The following is a 19,089-nucleotide window of genomic DNA, read 5'->3' as shown; positions in this document are numbered from 1 at the left end:
GGAGGAGAAAGTATACCCACCCCTGCTTCAATCTAGCTAGGAAAAGTAYGGACCCCAGGAAGCGCTGACCAGAGTTGAAACCTCAAATGCCGCGTGTGGCCCCGACTGCGGAGCTGCCTGTTTCCCTGTCCGAGGTCGGGCTTTCCCTGGGCATCCCCTCTGCCCGGCCACACAGGTGGATCCACGCACCCACTCCCATTCCCACGCACCTCCCAGCCTCCTCTGCCCAGAGCTGCCTCCTCCTCCTCCTCCTCGTTCCCGGCTTCCTACGTGCTCCCCCAAGAAGCGTTGAGTGCGTTGGCCCTGCTCTGTCCCCATTGCTGGGAGGGACAGATGGCGTTTGGGACCTCAGCTTGCTAAGCCCTACTGAGAAGAACAGATGTGAAACAGGAGTGTGGCAACACCAGAAGGCACCAACCAATGCCATCTACCAGTTGCCTGATCCACTAAAAATTGCTCGTCAGCGGCTGTGTTAAACAGACAGCAGAAATGCAACATTTCCTCAACACCGGAGAAAGGCCAGCGGCTGGCGGCGGGCACAGCCCCTGCTCCAGGGGTCCCCTTTCCCCGCCCCGAATCTGCAAACAGGGGGCGGCCAGGCAAGCATCCCACATCGACCGAAAGGAGCCGGGACCCCGGAGAGACGCCGCTCCCTCGCTAACGCGTCGCCTTTGAACGAAGCTGTCTGCGCCTGCCACAGTCGCAGGTAGCCTCGGGCTCTGAACAACTTTAGCAGGAGCAATTTTAAAGCTGATGAGGAAACCACCCTAGTTCAGATGCATCCTAAAGCTTTTATTAGCAATTTAACAGCTCAACACTAAAGAAAGCYCCAAAAGTTCATAATCCAAACTCAGCTGTCCTTGGCTTCAGTGTTGTTTAAACTGTGCAAGGAATGCAGAAAAGAACCAGTAAATATTTTCTTAAAAGATAAAAAAAGAAAATCCCAGACCTCACACTGATGTTCTCCCAGCCCCCTTGGGAGAGAGACAGCAGAATCAGCCTCTTTTTCACGGAATTTCCATCACAAGCCTGATTTCTACATCCTCTCTGCCTGCTATCCAAACACAGAAGAACCAGTCCTTTAACAAYACCCATGGAGCAGTACTCAAGGAACCACACCATCAAATACATTTTTTTTCATCACAAGAATATAGTCCCTTGAAGACTGAGGTGACCATATGGAGGAATAATAACCCTTAATAACATTTTCATGGTTTCTGTATGAAAAGATTAGTACACATTTTGTCTATAAAAAGGAAGAAACAACATAATTTTTCAAAATATTCCTATATAGTCTCCAAAATTATGTTCATATAGCTTGTCACACACCCTCTTAGGAAACAAACTGCTATATTTCTTTACACAGTGTGTTTTCTAACCCAGCAATAACTTGCAAACATCCCCTTGAATTCGCATACAGGAAACTAATCTATGGCTGTGGCCTAGGTGCTGACCTAACAGGCTTTTGTGCACACAGTTCTAAGATCAGTCATAAAATATATGAATTCAGTTCCCACTTATTGCCAGTTGGCTATTTATTTTTTAATAAAAAGGCCTGACATTGCAAATTCAACTGTAGGAAAAATAACTGGAAGTTTAGGGTGGGATGGGAAAGTATTTCCCAGGCAAGTGTTGATTCTTGGACAGTTCCCTAAAATTGTAAAATATACACAGAAAAACTTGTGAACTTTGGAGCTTGACCAACCACTTCCTTCTCAGCCAGCAAGCTTTTCTCCTTGTGATCGAAATATTCCAGGATTTCTTACAAAACAGCAACAGTAGTGAAAGACAAAGCTGGTTTACCCTGACCCATACAAATCTATTCAACACTATGTGTGGAGCCAGCCTTGAGACCAAAGATTAAAAAATACAAGTAAATTCTCTTYTTTATCTGCAGTATTTCTCCTCCTTTGACCTACAGAAAAGGTCACCATGAATGAAAGAAAGTGAAGCCATAAAAAGTGCATTAGCTTGCTAAAGAGCAATTCAAATGTGTCCATTTGCAAATTAGCTTAGGGAATTCAGGATGTTGATTTTTAATGGTCACTTAAGGATCATAARGGCCATCATCTGATCTAATTTCTTTGCTCCCCTGTGGATCAGAGCTGGGATTTTGCTATAAGATTTTTCTAAAAAACTAATCTTGGAGCAGAGAAACCTTCTGGGAGGGCGATTGAGTATATATATGCAAAGGGATTATCACTTTTACAAGTAAAGTTTGTTTAATTTCTTTTGATCTTTGTTACAGGGAGAAGTAACCCACTTTAACCCTAATGGATTATGCACAGTACTCATATATTCCTGTGGCTGAAACTGAGGTTGATTCAACATTTCCATTATAAGCTCTCTCCTGCCTGTTTCCACCAGCCACCARCAGAACCCATGCTGACTTGCAATGCAGGAAGTAAGAAATCATGAAGTCTCGTTYAAGAAAGGGCTTCCAGTTTAGCGTTAAGATTTTGTTTTCAGTTTGTGCAACCAAGTTTGAGGCAGGGGCAGGAGAAAGTACTTTAAGCTCATTAAAMCAGCAGAAAAATAACAAAGAACCAAGAAATAACACATTTTTCCACTAGCTTTGTCAGCAAAATCAGCTCTCTCAAGGGGGGTCTGACGGGAAAGGGRATGGAACCACCACTTAAAAGAAAATGCAGCATATTCTTTATGTCAACATTACTGACTACAGTGCACCCCTGCTTTCACTGCCACACGACAAAGTTAAAAGCAGATATAAGGACAGTGGTAGGGTTCATCTCTCCCGGCRGCACTGAGCGCTCTGGGGTGCTGCATCCGGTACGCAGCCAGGGCCACGGCCGCCTGCAGCGCGGCACCTCGGTCTGCCTGCAGCGTCCGGCCAAGTCAAGGCGAGGTGGCTTCGGGGGCGCTTACACGGAGATGAGGTGGCTTCGGGGGCGCTTACACGGAGATGAGGTGGCTTCGGGGTCGCCTACGTGGCCCCGTGATACCCAACTCTGCACACTCCCAAAGGCGAAGGTGAATTAACGACGCTTGACGACAAAGGTTGAAAGAACCGCCTAGCGCAGCGCAGGTTGTTTCATTTTCAATAGCTTTTATCTACTCCAAACGGCAGAACCTGCCACCTAAGCGGAAAGTGGAAAGGACTCGTGAAAAAGCCGCGCGCACAACAACTCGTGGAAGCCGCAGCGGTGCGGCCTTCCCAGAGGCTGCGCCGCATTGTGCAGCAGCTCCGCTCTCTTCCTTTCACACGAACRAAGTTTCTTCTTTCTGTCCCTTCTGGCTGCAAAGATAACCTTCCCAGCACAAACCAGCTCCCTGSGACTCTGCGGCCAGCCACGCCAGAACAATAACACCGGCCGAGGTGTGAACTTCCTCCCTTTGGCTTCATTGGGTGTTAACTTTGAAAGCTCCTTATTTAARCGTCTAGGAGAGGGCTTGCCACGGCAGTTAACCATTTTGCTGCTGAACAGCACGGCACAGCAGGCACCCAAAGAGAGGCCAGACGCGGACGGCTGCTCCGGCCCCGGCAGCGCAGCGCTCCGGGCGCGCGGGGCTGCGCTCCTCGTGGGCGCTGCTGCGCTTCCCTGCGCAGTGAGGGTGATTATTTACCAGCTACTGTGATTCCTTCACCCCTCTTAGAACAGCAGAAAGATCTCAATCCTTTCACTACCACGTGATTAAAAATAAATAAATAAAAAAGAAATAACCCCACCACTTTTCTTTTCTAGCCAGCAAGCGAAGGGCACCCACGTGCCCTCTGCAGCCGAGAGGCTCCCAACGCTGCGGCAGTGGCCAAGCGACTAAGCGTAGTCGAATTTCACCTTATTTCACAAGCCAACAGTCTCACCGCCTCCTCCCTGCTGGGTGGCCATCRGCCACTCCTCTGCCTCCTCCAACGGCCTGCGCCAGCTCCTAGGAAGATYACAACTTCTGGCATTCTTCTTAAATCCCAAATTCTTCAAGGGAGGCATCTTTCTTCCCATTCTGCTCTTCCAAAGGAAGTTTCTGGGATGACGCTTGTAAGAAACAAGCAACAGCACAAGCATTTCTTTTTTTTCAAAAAAATCACATGATTCTAAGCCAATTTCATGATTTTTAAAAACTTTATTATTATTTTCCACAATGGGGCTTGTGATATCCTTGTGGAGGGTATATAGTGAGCTCCAGAGAGCCTGGTTACTATGGCAGCTCTGAGCTGTCTGACAGTGTTATAATGTTTACTGATGCCTATTAATTTATCAGAGTGGAAAAAAATGAATAGCTCATATTGATACTGCTGGGGAAACTGAACACCAGATCCTCCAGTTTATGTAAGAGAGTAGGACTAAGCAAATATAAAAATTAAATGCTTTACAAACGTCAGATCTGGGGACCACTTTAAACCAGACCAGGTCCCCCTTCTGTAAGTCRGTATTTCCCCAGTCCTACCTCCAAATAAAAAGAGGCAAAACCAACAAGCACTGAATACCTCTGAAATCCTGAAAAGCTGCCTATGAGAGACAGAGAGAATCCCAGAAATAAAACTCTCCAACTGAGAATTGGTTCCTTATTTACCATGAAATTGTAATATTTTCCCAGGAATTACTGAAAAGAGACAGGTTTTTAAGCTCGTCCTTAACATGTTTCCTTTTATTAGCAACACAAAAATTGCCTTGGAGCTTCCTCATTCTTTCCCACTATGTCTGCATATATATATGCAAATTACTGTACAGATTTCCCTTCGCTGAGTACCCTACATATCTCTGAAACAGTTGGCAGGCCCTTGGGGGGGTGTTGCCCAGACAGCTGTGCAATCAGCTGAGTAAATCAGCTAATTAAAGAAACAAAGCAAATGCAAAAATTATTGAAGAGGGACTCCTGCTTGCAGCCGCGTTCAGCACCTCTGCATCTAGGAGCGCACAGCAAGCACGGGATCGAGCAGAGCTGCCTGTAAACTGGGGAACAAACTTCCACAAGAGACAACGGTGGCAGYTTCTCTTCAACACTAGAATGGGTGTTCTTGATATTTATGCTCAGTGGTTTAAATCAATTTACTAATCAACTCCAGCGTTTTATTTTCTCTTAAAAGGACAGGAGCATGAAATGTAATGTTGGTTTCGTGTTTGTCACGTAAAAAATGGTCATTAACTTTTGCCTGACCTTAAGTGTAGAAATAATATTGAATTTGTACAGAGGGTACTCATTACACTCATCTAGCTTCCATACAGAAAAATAAGTTCCCAAGGGTCTTAGTGCTGGAAGCCATTTCTCAGATCTCAAATAGGAAACAGGACTCCTGAAAATTATGCAAAAACATTTCCTCTCATTGCAGAGTTTATCAAAAGGAACAGATAACAGTATGGGTAGGAATCTGAAACCTAAACAGAGCAAAGCCAGTGTGGCAAGAAAGAAGGCTAACAGACGCAGATCTGGTCTTTCTGATCCACATATCATTAAGACACTGCTCCTTTTCTCTGTATCTGGATGACCACAAGGACAAACCTCAGTTTAAATGAGAATCAGAACTGTCTGCATTATATAACCACTGTAAATTAAAGAATGAGTATTCTCACGTTACAGCCAAAAGGCTTTGCTGCTATTTTCACATTCTTGGTACAACTGTTTTTGYTTGCAAGTTCTGTTTGTTTTATTTATCTGTACCAAACTTTTTTGTTCGAGTTTGAAGGTCCTATTTCATCCAGGGTGGTGGAGCATTAGAAGAATGTAATTTGTAAAACACCTCTGGACAAACATAGTAGGCAAAATAAGAAATCACATCAGCTTTCATCAAGGAGAAAAACAATGGCAAATACTTGCACACAATATCAAAATATTACATAAATGGAAAAGAGCAATATTCTTTGTAGCAATAGCGGCTTGTGCAGCAAACTATCCAATGACTGAAYACACAAAGCTTTATCTTTTACCCATGCTTTTAGACATTCATTCTCACATGAAAGATATTTGAAAATAAAAAACTGAGCTGCAGTGAATGCATCTCTAACAGCGTGGCCTGACAGCTACATGTTGGAGAAGAGACCATTACACAAGGACCCGGCGTGGAGAGCTGGGAACGGTTCGAACAAGGAGCTACAGGCCAATCACGAAAGGAAAGTGCCTGAGCAAGCTGGTGCAMAGCAAAACGCTGCTCTCGTTCCACGGAAACATCCTATGGGCATGGCCAGGAAAGGAGCAGGAAACAAAGAGGACTCTGAATAAATATATTCTGTAAATGCCTCCCTCCATTCACTGAAAACAAAACATTCACCTGGGAATTGATTTTTGCACAGCTCCTGTCTTTTTGACCTCACAGTATAATCCATTTTTGTGTAGGTGCAAGACACGTCATCTATACCGTTATTTTGCATTGCTCATTTCTGAGATGCAAGTACCTTATAAATCGTGCAGAAAGATCTATGGCAGAAGTTCTGGAATAGCTGCAAAAACCAGACAATGAACTGCCAAAATCTCTCTCATCATAATTCCAACAGAGAGCTCTCATTTTTCTTTCCAAGGCTCAGAATTCATCCTGATTTATGTAAACCACTGAATATACAAAGGCAAGTGAGCACAAATGCACAGCCTGTACCTTGATGCTGTCCAGGGCACTTCTCACCAACAGCATTGCCTGGGGTGGACACCAAACAGGCAGTCAGAGATGAAGCCACAGCACAGAGCATCACCTCTTACCGCTCCTCACCGCACGAGCACTGAGCTCCATCCCCTGATGTAGAGGGAATCTGCTCCCACCCTTTGGGAGGGCTGCAGGGCCACAGGCACGCCTGATCCCAGGATCAGGGCGAGAATCCCCAACAAGGCATCTGTTGCCAGGCATGGGYGTTCAATCAGAAACAAAATGTTTGAAAAGGGTAAGTTAGAGAAGCTGACGTGACTACCTCTCTCGCATCAAGACACGAAACCCTTAAAGCACAATGCAGCTTTAAAATTATTACTGTATTTTTAGTACAACTTTTATATAAGGCTATATTTTTAGGTACAACTTTTATTTTGAACCACAGTTTGGCAAAGCCTTTGAGAGAGGAAAAAATATAACAGATCTGGAGGGCTACTGTGATTCAGTGTTACTGTGACCTACCTCACACATGACACCCCTACGCCTTTAATTTGGGTGGCTATTTCTCCAGGATGAACACTAGTATTAGCACTCATAAAAGAACTGTGTCTCAGTCCACACATTTTGTTAAGTTTGACCCTTGCTTTCAAGCACTTGATGCTTGGAGGAATTGGATGTTGTAGTGAAATACAGTCTTACCTACATCAAGTAAATCAATTCACTGAAAAGAGATGTAAGAAGACACACAAATGCAGGAAGATTTTACAGATATTGACATCGTATTATTCAGTTTTCAAACTTTCTCTGTGTTTCCAAAGGCAAAAAAGCACACCTCTATGGCACACAACTGCCACTTTATTCTGTAAAGTGGAACACATTCTTTCGGTCCCCAAAGGTTTTCAGTTGCATAAAATAATAAGCAATAAGGTGTGCACAGTTCACACCAGAGGTGGTACGTATCTACTCTCTTATAAGAGCTGTAAATTCAAAGGGTACTTAATGTGCTTCCAGATTTAAATAAAATACTGAATTTCTACACAATTTAATAGTCTTTAATCATATATTTTAGCTGATTTCTTACAAACTCATTTTTAAGTACGTGTAGAAATCTAATTCAAATTCATAATGATTTCTGCACGCTACATAACAATTCTGTTCTACAAGTAAGCAAAACAACACAAAATAGGACCCTTATATAGCACCARTTCACAAAGTTTTTGCTAATTATTATGGAAGTTACAGGTGAGTCCTACAAGAATCTGTGCTACTTGGGAAAAAGAGGTGGAAGGATGGAAGGAGGAGTAAAACCCTTCTGGCAGCATTAAGCTGTTTTATCCGCTTAGCTAACTCATCAGACTGCATTATTCAGCCTGGTGATACAAACCCACCACCCCTCCTTTGARCTGGCTGCAGCACGTCTCAGCCCTGCAGGCAGTTCAGCACACTAAACTCGCACAGTTATAAACTTTTCACACCAGAGCCTATGCAAAGAGAGCAGCTAGGGGTGCACTCCCAGGATCAGCTACACACAAGATTTTGGTGATGCAAAGGCCGCCCAAGACAAGCAAATATAAAAACATCTATGCTGGAAGGATCTGATGATACTGAGTAGCTGGAAGGAAAAATTATAAAAAGTTCAATGTTAATAAATAAAAATAAATGCACATTAGACAAATCAGACCTAACTATACGTAGGCAACAATCAATCAGCTCCAAATTACAGTTCAGAACAGTTTAGAGTAACTACAGATATTCTTCCAAAATATTAGCTCAACACTCAGCACAGATCAAAAAGGTAAATAGTTTTAAAAGAGGGAGGAGGGTTAGTAATTACTTGAAATGTTATAAAACAGAAAACACAGAAAATGTCATAATATTACTGCMAAAGCTAGAATGCTTTCACATTTTGAATACTGCATGGTCTCCAGGCTGCACCATCTCAAAAATAACATAGCCGAACTAGATGTGGCAAGGATGATGAGATCTAATGGAAGGGGACTCTGTATGAGGAATGACTTGCACTTTAGCCTGRAAAAGAGACAATTCCCAGGGATATGATAGAGATCCAAAAAATAATGAGTCTAGGTATTGATTATTCACCATCAACCCAACCCACGCACCTACAACCCAAGTGTTGTATCACCAAGCAGGGAAAGCAGCAGGGAATGTGTTTAAAATGGGCAAGAAAAAATATGTCTTCACATACCACACACATGAATTGTGAGACTCACAAGATACGATGAAGGCCAGGAACAGAAATGGGTTCAAAAAGCAATTAGACAATTTAATGGAAGAAATGCCCACCAAGGGCTACCCAACGCAACAGCAAAATCCCTCTACTCCAGATTAGTAATAAGCTGAGCGTGTCCATCAGGAGGATTGTTTCTACTTGCTCTGTTTCTCTGCTTAAGTGTGCAAAACTCACCACCCAAGTAAGGTGGGAACTGGGTGGACTTTTACCCTAACCCAGCCTGGCTGTTACCATGTTTTTAACCTGGCTGACATTGCCTGGAGTGTACTAAAGCACCGTCACGCAATCGGCTCTGACAGCAGTGCTCAAGAGGTGGCACAGCGGCTTGGGAAAGGAATAGCTGTTCACAGTCTACTTCTCATCCGCGTCGGCAAAGTTCAAGCCCTTTGACTGCTTCATATTGCATCTTCTGCCCCCAAATAAAAATACTCGCTGCCTGGTAAGTCCTGCCTGACAGAAACAATACTAAAGAAAAAGGGAAGGGAGAAGAGTGGATATGCACATATAGAAGCCAGGATAGGGGAGAGGAGACCTAAAAGACCTGTACTATAAAGACGTGTACTGTAAAGTTAGTGCATTGCAAAAGTCATATTAAAGTGTAAATGACCTGCTTTTTAAAAAAATCAATACAGCTTGTCAATTTAAGAAAGTATAAAGAAAACGTACCTAAATGTATTATAGAAATCTGAACCACATTCTTAAGAGAGTGTATAAATATACCCAGGAGTTAGGGCTTTTGTAGCTGCCCTGCCCTTCCCAGGAGAAGGGAGCAGCACCCACACTACCGCCACAGCTCCTGCAACACCTGAGAGACCCCACAGTCCCCCTCGTGGCACCTGGCCTTGCATCCTCACTCCCCTTTGGCAGGGCATCAGTAACATCCGAGTTGGCCTTGGTACTCAGAAACACAAGGACCAGGGTCACGCTCCTGCAAACGCGCCTTTAYGTGAATAAGGTCAGAATATATCTATTCCCTTAAAGTTCAGGGAATTTGCTGGATAATGCCATGGGGCGCTACCAGGTTTACCAGCAGACAGAAAAGCAGCGCTCCTCGCTCACGGGCAGGATTCACAGTAGCGGCGACCTGACAGACCCTGATCGGTTTAGGTGCACCGGTGTAGCTGTGCCTCCAGCCTCGGGTTGTCTGCTGGATTTTATCCTTTTTTAGCTACCACCTGTAACTCAGCAGAAACACGATATGAGCCCTGACAAGCAATTGCAATACRTGCCAGCCCTTGTAAACCTTCAGAAGAGAGGCTGCATCTCTGTTACGGGTACAAAGCAACTCACGTATTTGTGGCAGCTATTAGAAACTAGCAAGGTATAAATAAACAGAACAATTCTGATGTCAAGAGTCTACAATTAAAACAAAACTATATTCTGCTCCATTTACTCACCTCTCCAAGACCTTTCACCAACCTAAGGAAGGCACAATTTTATTTATTTCTAAGATGAAGCAAGAACAATTTTAACGCATTTTTATATSCCACAGAGACGTGCACAAGCTCATTTTCCCCTCTTAGGCCAGCATTATCATGAGGGCTTTCTTTTAATGAAATATAATTGTAGTTTCCAGTCAACAGAGTTATGAGGTCTATCAAAGCTTCAGAGAAACTAACAATGTTGAGTTCCCTCTGCAGGAGGGCTCTTGGGTACTTATCTAACTGCTTATACCTTGCTGATCAGAGTGGTATATGTGCAACATACATTTGAAACATGAAAATGGAGCTCCTCTCCACCATGTAGAAAGAAYTTATTCATTTTTCAAGTATTGCATTTTTCCTTCAACTATCTGTCAGTTTTATATTCCTCTCATATTCATCTTCACACAAACAATAAAAATGAAAGAACGTCYCTTGAAGGAAAGCACTCTCCTCCACACCCTACAGAATTTTTATTTTCTGACATTCTCCATCAAGTCAGGTCCTGTACTAGCAAGGATTTTGATACTCTGCCCTACCTACATTAGGGTCATGTCTCTACCGTGGTTTTCAAAGCATTTTGTCATTAGATAYAGGCAATGTATAAACCTCTGAACTGAAACAGCCATTCTGGTCCAAGAACTGAAATAGCTATAATTACTACTTTTTATGTACTTCTTTGACTACTAAGTACCCAAGCTCCATTTAAAAAGCTAAACTATTTCATCCAGGTAACCAAAGGCAATGTTTTCCCTTTCCAACCAGAGCAGACCTTAATACTTTGACCTTACTCACCTCTGGCAAAGGAAGCTGTAGTGTTCCCGTGCTTTTATAGCAATTTTCATGCAGTGTAACCCAGTGATTACTTCTACTGTCCTAGATAAATAATACTAAAATTTTAATCAGCCAGTTTTTCTAATACAATTAAATCACTGCAATGTATCTCTTGGAGAGGGCAGAGGTAGCTCCAGAAATTAAAGTAATTCAGGAACAAACTACATAGTCCTTAAATCAGGCAAAAATACTAATTTTTTTGCTCTTACTGGCAGTGCTAACCAGATTCTAGAGGAAATATTTTGAAATACTGTAATTTAAAAACACAATAAACCACTAAAATGTTACAGGAACTTCCGCACAATAGATTTGGTTTTTGGGGGGGTTTTGATCTCTAGGAAAGCTTTCAGTTAATGAGGAGATTACCCCTTACACTCAAGCCCCGCTCAGGTTATGGACTTGCCTGCAGCCCGCACGCACCACTCTCGTTTACGCCAGGGCATATGTGCCAGGCGCCCACGCCATTCACACCAGTCCGGAAGCACATCAGGGCAGCTGGCCCAAAAGCCATGTTCCACTGCTTTTATGCCAAAATAAATGCTTTGCCTGACTTTGTTGGTTTATTTCCTGGAATTATACACAGGCTTGGATGGGGCTGGAAGAACAGTATCTTAGAAAGATATTGTGGCTTTCAGCTCCAGAAGTATTTTCTCTGAAATACGTTTCATTTCACCAGGCATGGCATATCATAGCTTCATTGCTAACTGTAACTGTTGCACTGTAAGCTTAACMATCAGCAATAAAATAAATAAGCTTAATCATCCACCCTACTTCACTCTGCTCCTACTGCAGTAAAGACATTAAGTTAAATTAGACCTTACAGTTATGCCTGATCATGTAGCTGTTTTTCATGCAGCAGTCCAACATGACACATAAAGAAATCCAAATTTCAGAAACAAGTGTAAACTAGTTAAACTGACTAAAGAAGTATCTTCTCTTCAAATCTAAGCTGTTATTGTAAGTGTTTCCATGAATGTATTAGGAAGGGCTGGTTGGCACTTCAAAGTTCTATAGGAAGTTTTGTTTATTTAAGGGTGTGATTTTTAACTAAAATATTTCTACCTGCTATCTGGGTAACAATTATTTGGTATAAAGGTGACTCCAAGAACTATCCTCCTGTCCTGCTTTCATCTCCAGATGTTCATTCCTGATCCTCCAGCATCCAACACAAGCATTAATGTAGCCATCCACCAAAAGGAAATGAGGGCCTAACTCAGATTAAAAATAACTGCTTTTGGAAAATCAAGTTTTTATTTTAGTAGTAGCWGTAGTAATATTTGCTGACACAACTGAAGAAGAGAATTAGGTAAAGGGATTTCTTAGATCTGTGTAACCACTAAGAAAAAAGGTATCTGGAACCATACCCTTAGTTCATTTTACTGCAAAACAAAACCTCACATTGAACCTTTCCTTAAAATAACTTGGGTTTTTTTTGAAACCRAACAGAACAATTTACATGATCAGTTATTAAAATTCATGTGGGATTGGGGCTTTAGTAGTTAAGAGCAAGTAGTTGAGGAGTGTTAACATATAAGCTACTACAGCAGTTTCAGAAGCACACCTATTAATTCACAAAAGTAACTTAGGTCTGAGTTCACACTTAGATCTGAATATACTTTCCGCAACTTTACATTTACAGGCAATTGTGGATATAATCTATGTGTACTGTTATTTCCAGATGAACATGTATCAAACTCTGTCCACGTATTTTTATTACTTATATTTGTACATGCAAATATTTGCAAATATGCTAGCCACGTAGCCACATAGCATCTGGTACCTGCATTCTGAGATCTCACGTGGTGCGTGCATGTGTATGTGTAAGTGTAATGACTTTTGTACTGTATTTGTAAGCCATAGATATAGATAGATAGACAGATAAAGATATGATCATGTTATACTATTAACAGCTCATGCGAAGAACTCAAAGTGTATCATCTGTGATCTCAATTCCCATCAAAACCTCTGAAGTTGCAAGAGATGCTCAGTGAAGTCAATGAAAATACTCCCAAAGACCTCAATGACTGGGAATGTGCCAATAATTTAAGTCAACTCCATTTCTATTTTACTCTAGAAATATATTCAACTCTCACTCTGCCATAGGCACATTACTGTGGCTGCAGACTAACTGCGCTATAGCTGAAGACACCAGAGAGTCAACCTGTGCAGTCAGCTCTGGTCCAGCAGGCTTGGTCAGCTCCTGCACAGTGCCAATCAATCTGCTGCTTCCACACCAGTGCAGCAATGCGGATATTTTCTGCAAGAGGCTGTGCTAATAAACACAGCTGACCCAACCCTGTGTTTATCGTCTTTGCACTGTATCACCAGCATTTGCTGTAACACTTATATTCTCAGAGCTTTTAAATTAGCTGTTCACCTTTCTCTTTTACTGCCCTGAAAACAACCTTGCCTATACACTCATCTGGATACATTAAACAAGTCTTCAGGAAAGAACACCCTCATGCATAAAGTTGGCCTTTATGGACTTAAAGAATTCAAGAGCAATATGGAAACCATAAATTCAGGAAATGATTCAAATGCCTCCAACACCTTAGAGCAAAATACTTATCACTAGTCTAATGAGTAAAGAGCAAGCAAGATCTCCTTTTCTCCCATGAACATCTCCATGAAAAGCAAACTTTTTGAAAACAGAATTACTGAATGTGTTCAAGTAAAAATTGCACTTAATGGCCAAGAAAGAAAGAAAAAAAAATCACTCAGACTTACCTAACCCTAGGAAAAGAAAAGCAAGCAATGCAAAGTTTTAGGCTGGTAGAGGTTYGTTCTGAGGCACATCTGTTTATACTCTTACAGGTACACACCATTGTACCTKTACGGTTAGTCAAACCAAGGTCAGAAAATACACTTTGCACTTGGAAATTAAATTTCTGATGATTCTTATTCCCACGAGTGATCATATCATCATCTTAGACTAAGCCTCGGAAAATGATGMATAATCATAGTTCATATTCAACAGAACAGTTGAGGTTGAAGGAGCCTCTGGTGATCATCTGCTTTTAAATATTAGAGTTTGATAAAGAAAAAGAGAACACAAGATTTCAGGCCTACATTAATTAAATTAAWTTTTTTGTTTTTTCTTTTCTTTTTTATTTTAGCATASAGCAATGCACCTGACTGAGCAGCTAAAACACATTGGAGACAGCATGAAATACTGGGCCACAAAAGAAAACACATCAAAATTATTAACTTATTTGTCTTAAATACAAGCCAAATAATCACATAAGCTTCTTTGACACAGTACAAGCCRAGAGAAAACAATGATGCTGGCCAGAAAGAGACCCAAGTTCACATTTGGAATTGTAACACGCTCAGATTTTATCAGCTAGGTCATTAGATGTGAAAAGCCAGGGAAAGCAAGTCTTGACAGTAATTGTATTGTGCTGTATACRCAGATTCTCCATTAAACAATGCCCTCAGAGAGGAATAAGGTCTGCTTTCTTTGCTTCCTAATGTTAATAAGATGTCAATGAAAAATCAAATACTTCAATAAATGACAAAATGGAACCCCTCTCTAAAGTCCAGCTTGACTCACCTGACTTCCTTGCTTTCAAGGCAATGACAGCAGCCAGTTCTCTCTGTACCTAAAATATCAGGAAAGGAGAGGATGTTTATAGTCACCAATAATATAGTCAAACAGAAAAAAAATGCAACACTGGTAAGATAWAGGCTATAAATCATTTGGAGCAGTCAGCTGCAAATGGAACTATACAGATATTTGGTTTTAAAACTACACCGACTGTTTCTAGTAAACCYCTTCCCTTTTCAGCTGGGAATTCTGTGACAACTATTTTTCTAAAACTCTAATTTCATGTAAATACTGCGCATTCCTTAGGGATTGAGTAATTCAGTAGCCTGACCTATAATTTATTTGCTCAGCATATCTCCTTCACAAGCACACACTTAAAGCTCCTTCCTTTCCATGTTAAATGTTTGTTTTGCCTCTGTTGAGCACACTCTAATGCTGGATTTATTGTGTGACTCTAGGATAAAGCAAGTTCACCAYGCTGAGGTTTGGCTGAGGTTCATGTATATAATTGACATTTGTTTTTTTGAGCCTTCAGGAGGAAACAACTTCTCCTAAGAACACGGCTGAGCATTTCAGGACCAAAATTTAAGTTGAGATGAACATGCAGAAGTGGGAACTATCCAATTTGCAGGTTATCTTACTAGCCTGTGATAAAATGATCCTGCTGTACTAGTCAACTCCCTTCCTCAGCTTCCTGTCTGCATTTCCACATTCTCTGTATTTTCCCTATACTCTCTATATTATCAGACACAGTCTCTTTAGCCAGCTCAGCCCTGTATCCACTTSTCTCCACAGGCCTGTTCCTACTTCTATCAATAAGGTTCTATTTTGTGCATTATTTTGATGCTTTATACCTCCGCACTGCTATCCCCTTGCAGCTGTCGCAAGCGCTCTTTGTCCTGCAGCACCCCAGACGCYCTCCTGCATAGACCACAGTTCTTCTATTCCTCTTCCCCATCCACCCACTCAGACTCCCTTGTACACTTCCTGACTTCCCCCCAACATCCTCCATTTTCCCAAAGCAGCCTGTCTTCATTACAACAAAAAACTGTGGGGCATTTCAATTATTTTCCTAGGGGGAGTCTTATCTCCCCATACAAAGTCTCCTTCAYTGCATACTAGCAAAGGACCTATGCAAAGCTCAAGGCTGTTCTGCAATGGGAGTTTTGACATCCAGTTTCTGAGAGTATGTGAAATTTAAAAAGGCATCAGTCACAAGACTTGTGATGCAGGTCAGAATAAGGCACCAACCCAAGAAGGGTCCCTGAAGTAATACAATTRTGAATGACTGTCAACATCCCACTCTCATAGCTCTGAAGAAAAGCTTTAAAAAATGAAACAAGAATTGATAATATGACAAAACGGCGCAGGGCACCTCTCTGCCATGGTAACACCAGCACCCACGGATGGACTCTCCAGCAGCCACCCCGCAGCACGCTCTGCCTGTGCCAGACGGAGATCACACCACAGGCCTCGCAAACACATCCCCCTTCTACTTCTGTCTTTCCCTGTAGAAAAGGACAAGGGAGCGTTTTTGCTGTCCTTGCAAAGCACAGCAATCTTTTCTATTCCTTGACACTATCCCACTGAGAGGAACAGGGTTTCATGCTACCCCAAGCAGTGAAATAGGAAGGCAGTGCCACAGATTTCCTAAACGTCGTCCTGTTTCCAGCACAATCGTGCAAGCTGGCAGCATTACCTCCACTTCCTTCCTTCCTGCATGCTCGTTCCCATGTCTCGAGAGCTGTTAATCACGCCTCATGTAAGCATAAACTGCAATTACTATGGGAAAGAAGAGTTCTGTTTTGGCAAAAACAACTTACGGGATTACTTGCAGGGATCAATACGCCTTAGCAGTAATGCATACAAGCAACAGAGAGTTAGAGTGGGGTTTTCAAAACAATCCACCTTGTTTCTGGATAACACCACCAATATTTTTCTTGGCTAAATTGCTCAGACCCCTCTCAAGATTCAAGCGCTAAACTCAAGAGGAGGTATCTATGTCCATGACCCCATTCTGGTCTATTCTCCCAGGCTACAGACAGTAAGAAACAGCATAGTGATGTCTCATCTTCATCTTTTCGTATTTAATAAATATATGCTCTCAAGATTAGCCTTACAAGACASTGTAATCTGCAACAGTTGTAAACACACCAATCAACCAAATCAAACAGGATTGAAAAAAATGCAAATCTCTCCAAGAGTGTAGGGAGAACTGGGAGAAGGGCATGAGACTATATTTTCAGAAACTGGAGAAAAAMCAGCATTTGTGGCATTTTAGGATTTACAGTATTATTCTTGCTAACAACATCCATTTTTATGGATTTATGGATCCATTTCACTGGACTGCTTTAAGCCTGAAAGACAGTGCTAACATCACAGACAACAACAAGACTGTTTTTCTGTATTTTGTTTATGTTATGCAAAATATCTATTTTTTTGCTGCACATCTGGAATGTAGGTGATATATTATTTAAYTTGAACTAAACTCCTAAATTAAAAGAGCAGAGAAAGACATTTCTTAATGTCTTCTGGTCATTTCTGGTCTTAATACTAAGCAAAYGTTCCTTCAAAAAGTTTCATCCTGTCTGGTTGAGCTCCTCTCACAGGAKTCACTCAAGTCACAAAGAACTGATACTGCTGAATATCCTCCTGAATTTGCCTGGTGCCCCTACATTTCATAATCTATATGCTTTTGTCTATTTTAGGGTAAATGCACTTGACATCTCTGCTGTATGGGCAATTCCTATGCACCATTACACCAATGGAAATCTGTGCACAACATTCATTCCTMACTGCACCCATGCTACACATTATCATGCTTCTTTCTAACAGGATTTCAGTTACTGCCTGTTTGACAAAATCAATAGTTACACATCACATTGCAGATAACAATCTGAACTCAAAGTAAAATATATATTCAAAGAAGAGCTATGCCTACCATAATAAATCRAGATAATAAATATAGAAAAAATGTATAATACATATAATATGCTGCTATAAAGCAAACATTATCTGAGTAGTGTCCCATTTTTGGTAACAATGCAAATGTCAAAACTGATGCAGTTTAAAGGCCAGCTGTATTTACAGAAAGATTATGACAGCCTAAAAGAAACTATTTTGAGTGCGTTAGTATGCTACCACATCATACTCAGTCTTCTTACTGTGATATGAAACAGGAAAAGCATGCATATACAGTGCTGCCAATCTATATTTCTGTTTAATTAAATACAAATGGCATATTTATGTGGTGATTCTTCCCAACTTCAAAGGATAGAGGTGAAGATTTTTGACAAAATATTTTACTACAATTAAGGGTCACACAAATGTGGAAATTGCGGAATTGGGTTCTCTTTCCATAGGATCATATGATAATTTAYGTGAGAAGGGACTTCAAGACGTTTCTAGCCAATGTCCAGCCCAAAGCAGGGTCAGCTATGAAAGGAGACCAGGTTGCTCAGGACTTTCTCCAATCTGGTCTTGAAAACCTCCAAAAATGCAGACTGGATGCAACCTCTCTGGACAGCCTGTCCCGCTGCTAGCAYGTCCTTGTAGTGAGAAAGTTTTTCCTAATGCCCAGTCTGAACCTCCCTTGTTTCAACTTAGGTCTGTTGCCTCTCACCCCCTGTCATGCACARCTGTGAAGAGCCTGGCTCCAGCCTCCCAGTAAGCTACTTGTAGGCACTGCCAAGCTGTTGTTAGGTCCCCCCAAAGCTGCCTCTTCTGCAGGCTGAACAAGTCCCTCAGCCTCTCYTCASAGGGCAAGTGCTCCAGCCTCCAGCCACCTTGGTGGCCTTCTGCTGAACTCGTTGCAGTTTTATCAATGTCTTTCTTATACTGGAGGTCCAAAACTGGGTGCAGGATTCTAGATGTTGTCTAACAAGCGCCATGTAAAAGGGAACAATCCCTTCCATCATTTTACTAGCTACGCTCCTATTAACATAGCCCTGATTATAGAGCCTAGATAATATAACGCAGCTGGCTTTCTTTGCCTGGCTGGGGAGCAGCTCTGCAGAAAAGGATCTGGAGATCCTGGTGGACACAAGCTGAGCATAAGCCAGCAATGTGCCATCGCAGCAATCTCCAACTTGGATCATAACATTAGTCCATCCCAGTCAGCATTCGTCTGCACTRCATTTCATGAGGTTCCCRTTGGCCAATTCCTCCAGCCTGTCTGGGTTATTCTATCCTCCAGCATATGGACTGCACTACTCAGCTTGGTTTCATCTGGAAACGAGAGAAGTAAGTAGCATAGTCRTCTCATCCAGGTCATTGATAAGGATGTTAAACAGGAGAGGCTCCAGGACAGACCCTGTGGTAATCCACTTGCTACTGGCCTCTAGGTACAGTAGAGCCAGCAGCARGTGGATTACCTATGCTCATTAACCACTGTCCTCTGAGTCCGACAGTCCAACCATTTTTTTTTCACTCATCTGGTTGTGTATACATCCAGACTGTCAWGATCTAACTTCAGTACAAGAATATTAGAGGAGATGGTATGGAAAAC

The 19,089-nt window shown here is 42.0% G+C and overlaps 1 protein-coding gene across 1 annotated transcript in view; it reads right to left on the bottom strand.

Moving 5' to 3' along the window:
- Positions 1–19,089, bottom strand: part of RAPGEF5 (Rap guanine nucleotide exchange factor 5) — a 167,334-nt gene that overhangs the window by 102,797 nt on the left and 45,448 nt on the right. Inside the window, exon 7 of the mRNA XM_085307610.1 lies at positions 14,589–14,637. Within this exon, the coding sequence (XP_085163736.1) occupies positions 14,589–14,637 (49 nt within the window). The remainder of the gene's footprint in view (positions 1–14,588; positions 14,638–19,089) is intronic.

The sequence above is a fragment of the Rhea americana genome, unplaced genomic scaffold (assembly GCF_003343005.1).
Source record: "Rhea americana isolate MKP2758 unplaced genomic scaffold, rheAme1 scaffold_26, whole genome shotgun sequence".
NCBI lineage: Eukaryota > Metazoa > Chordata > Aves > Rheiformes > Rheidae > Rhea > Rhea americana.
Note: the sequence above shows the minus strand (reverse complement) of the source record. Positions and strands in the feature narration are given on the sequence as shown.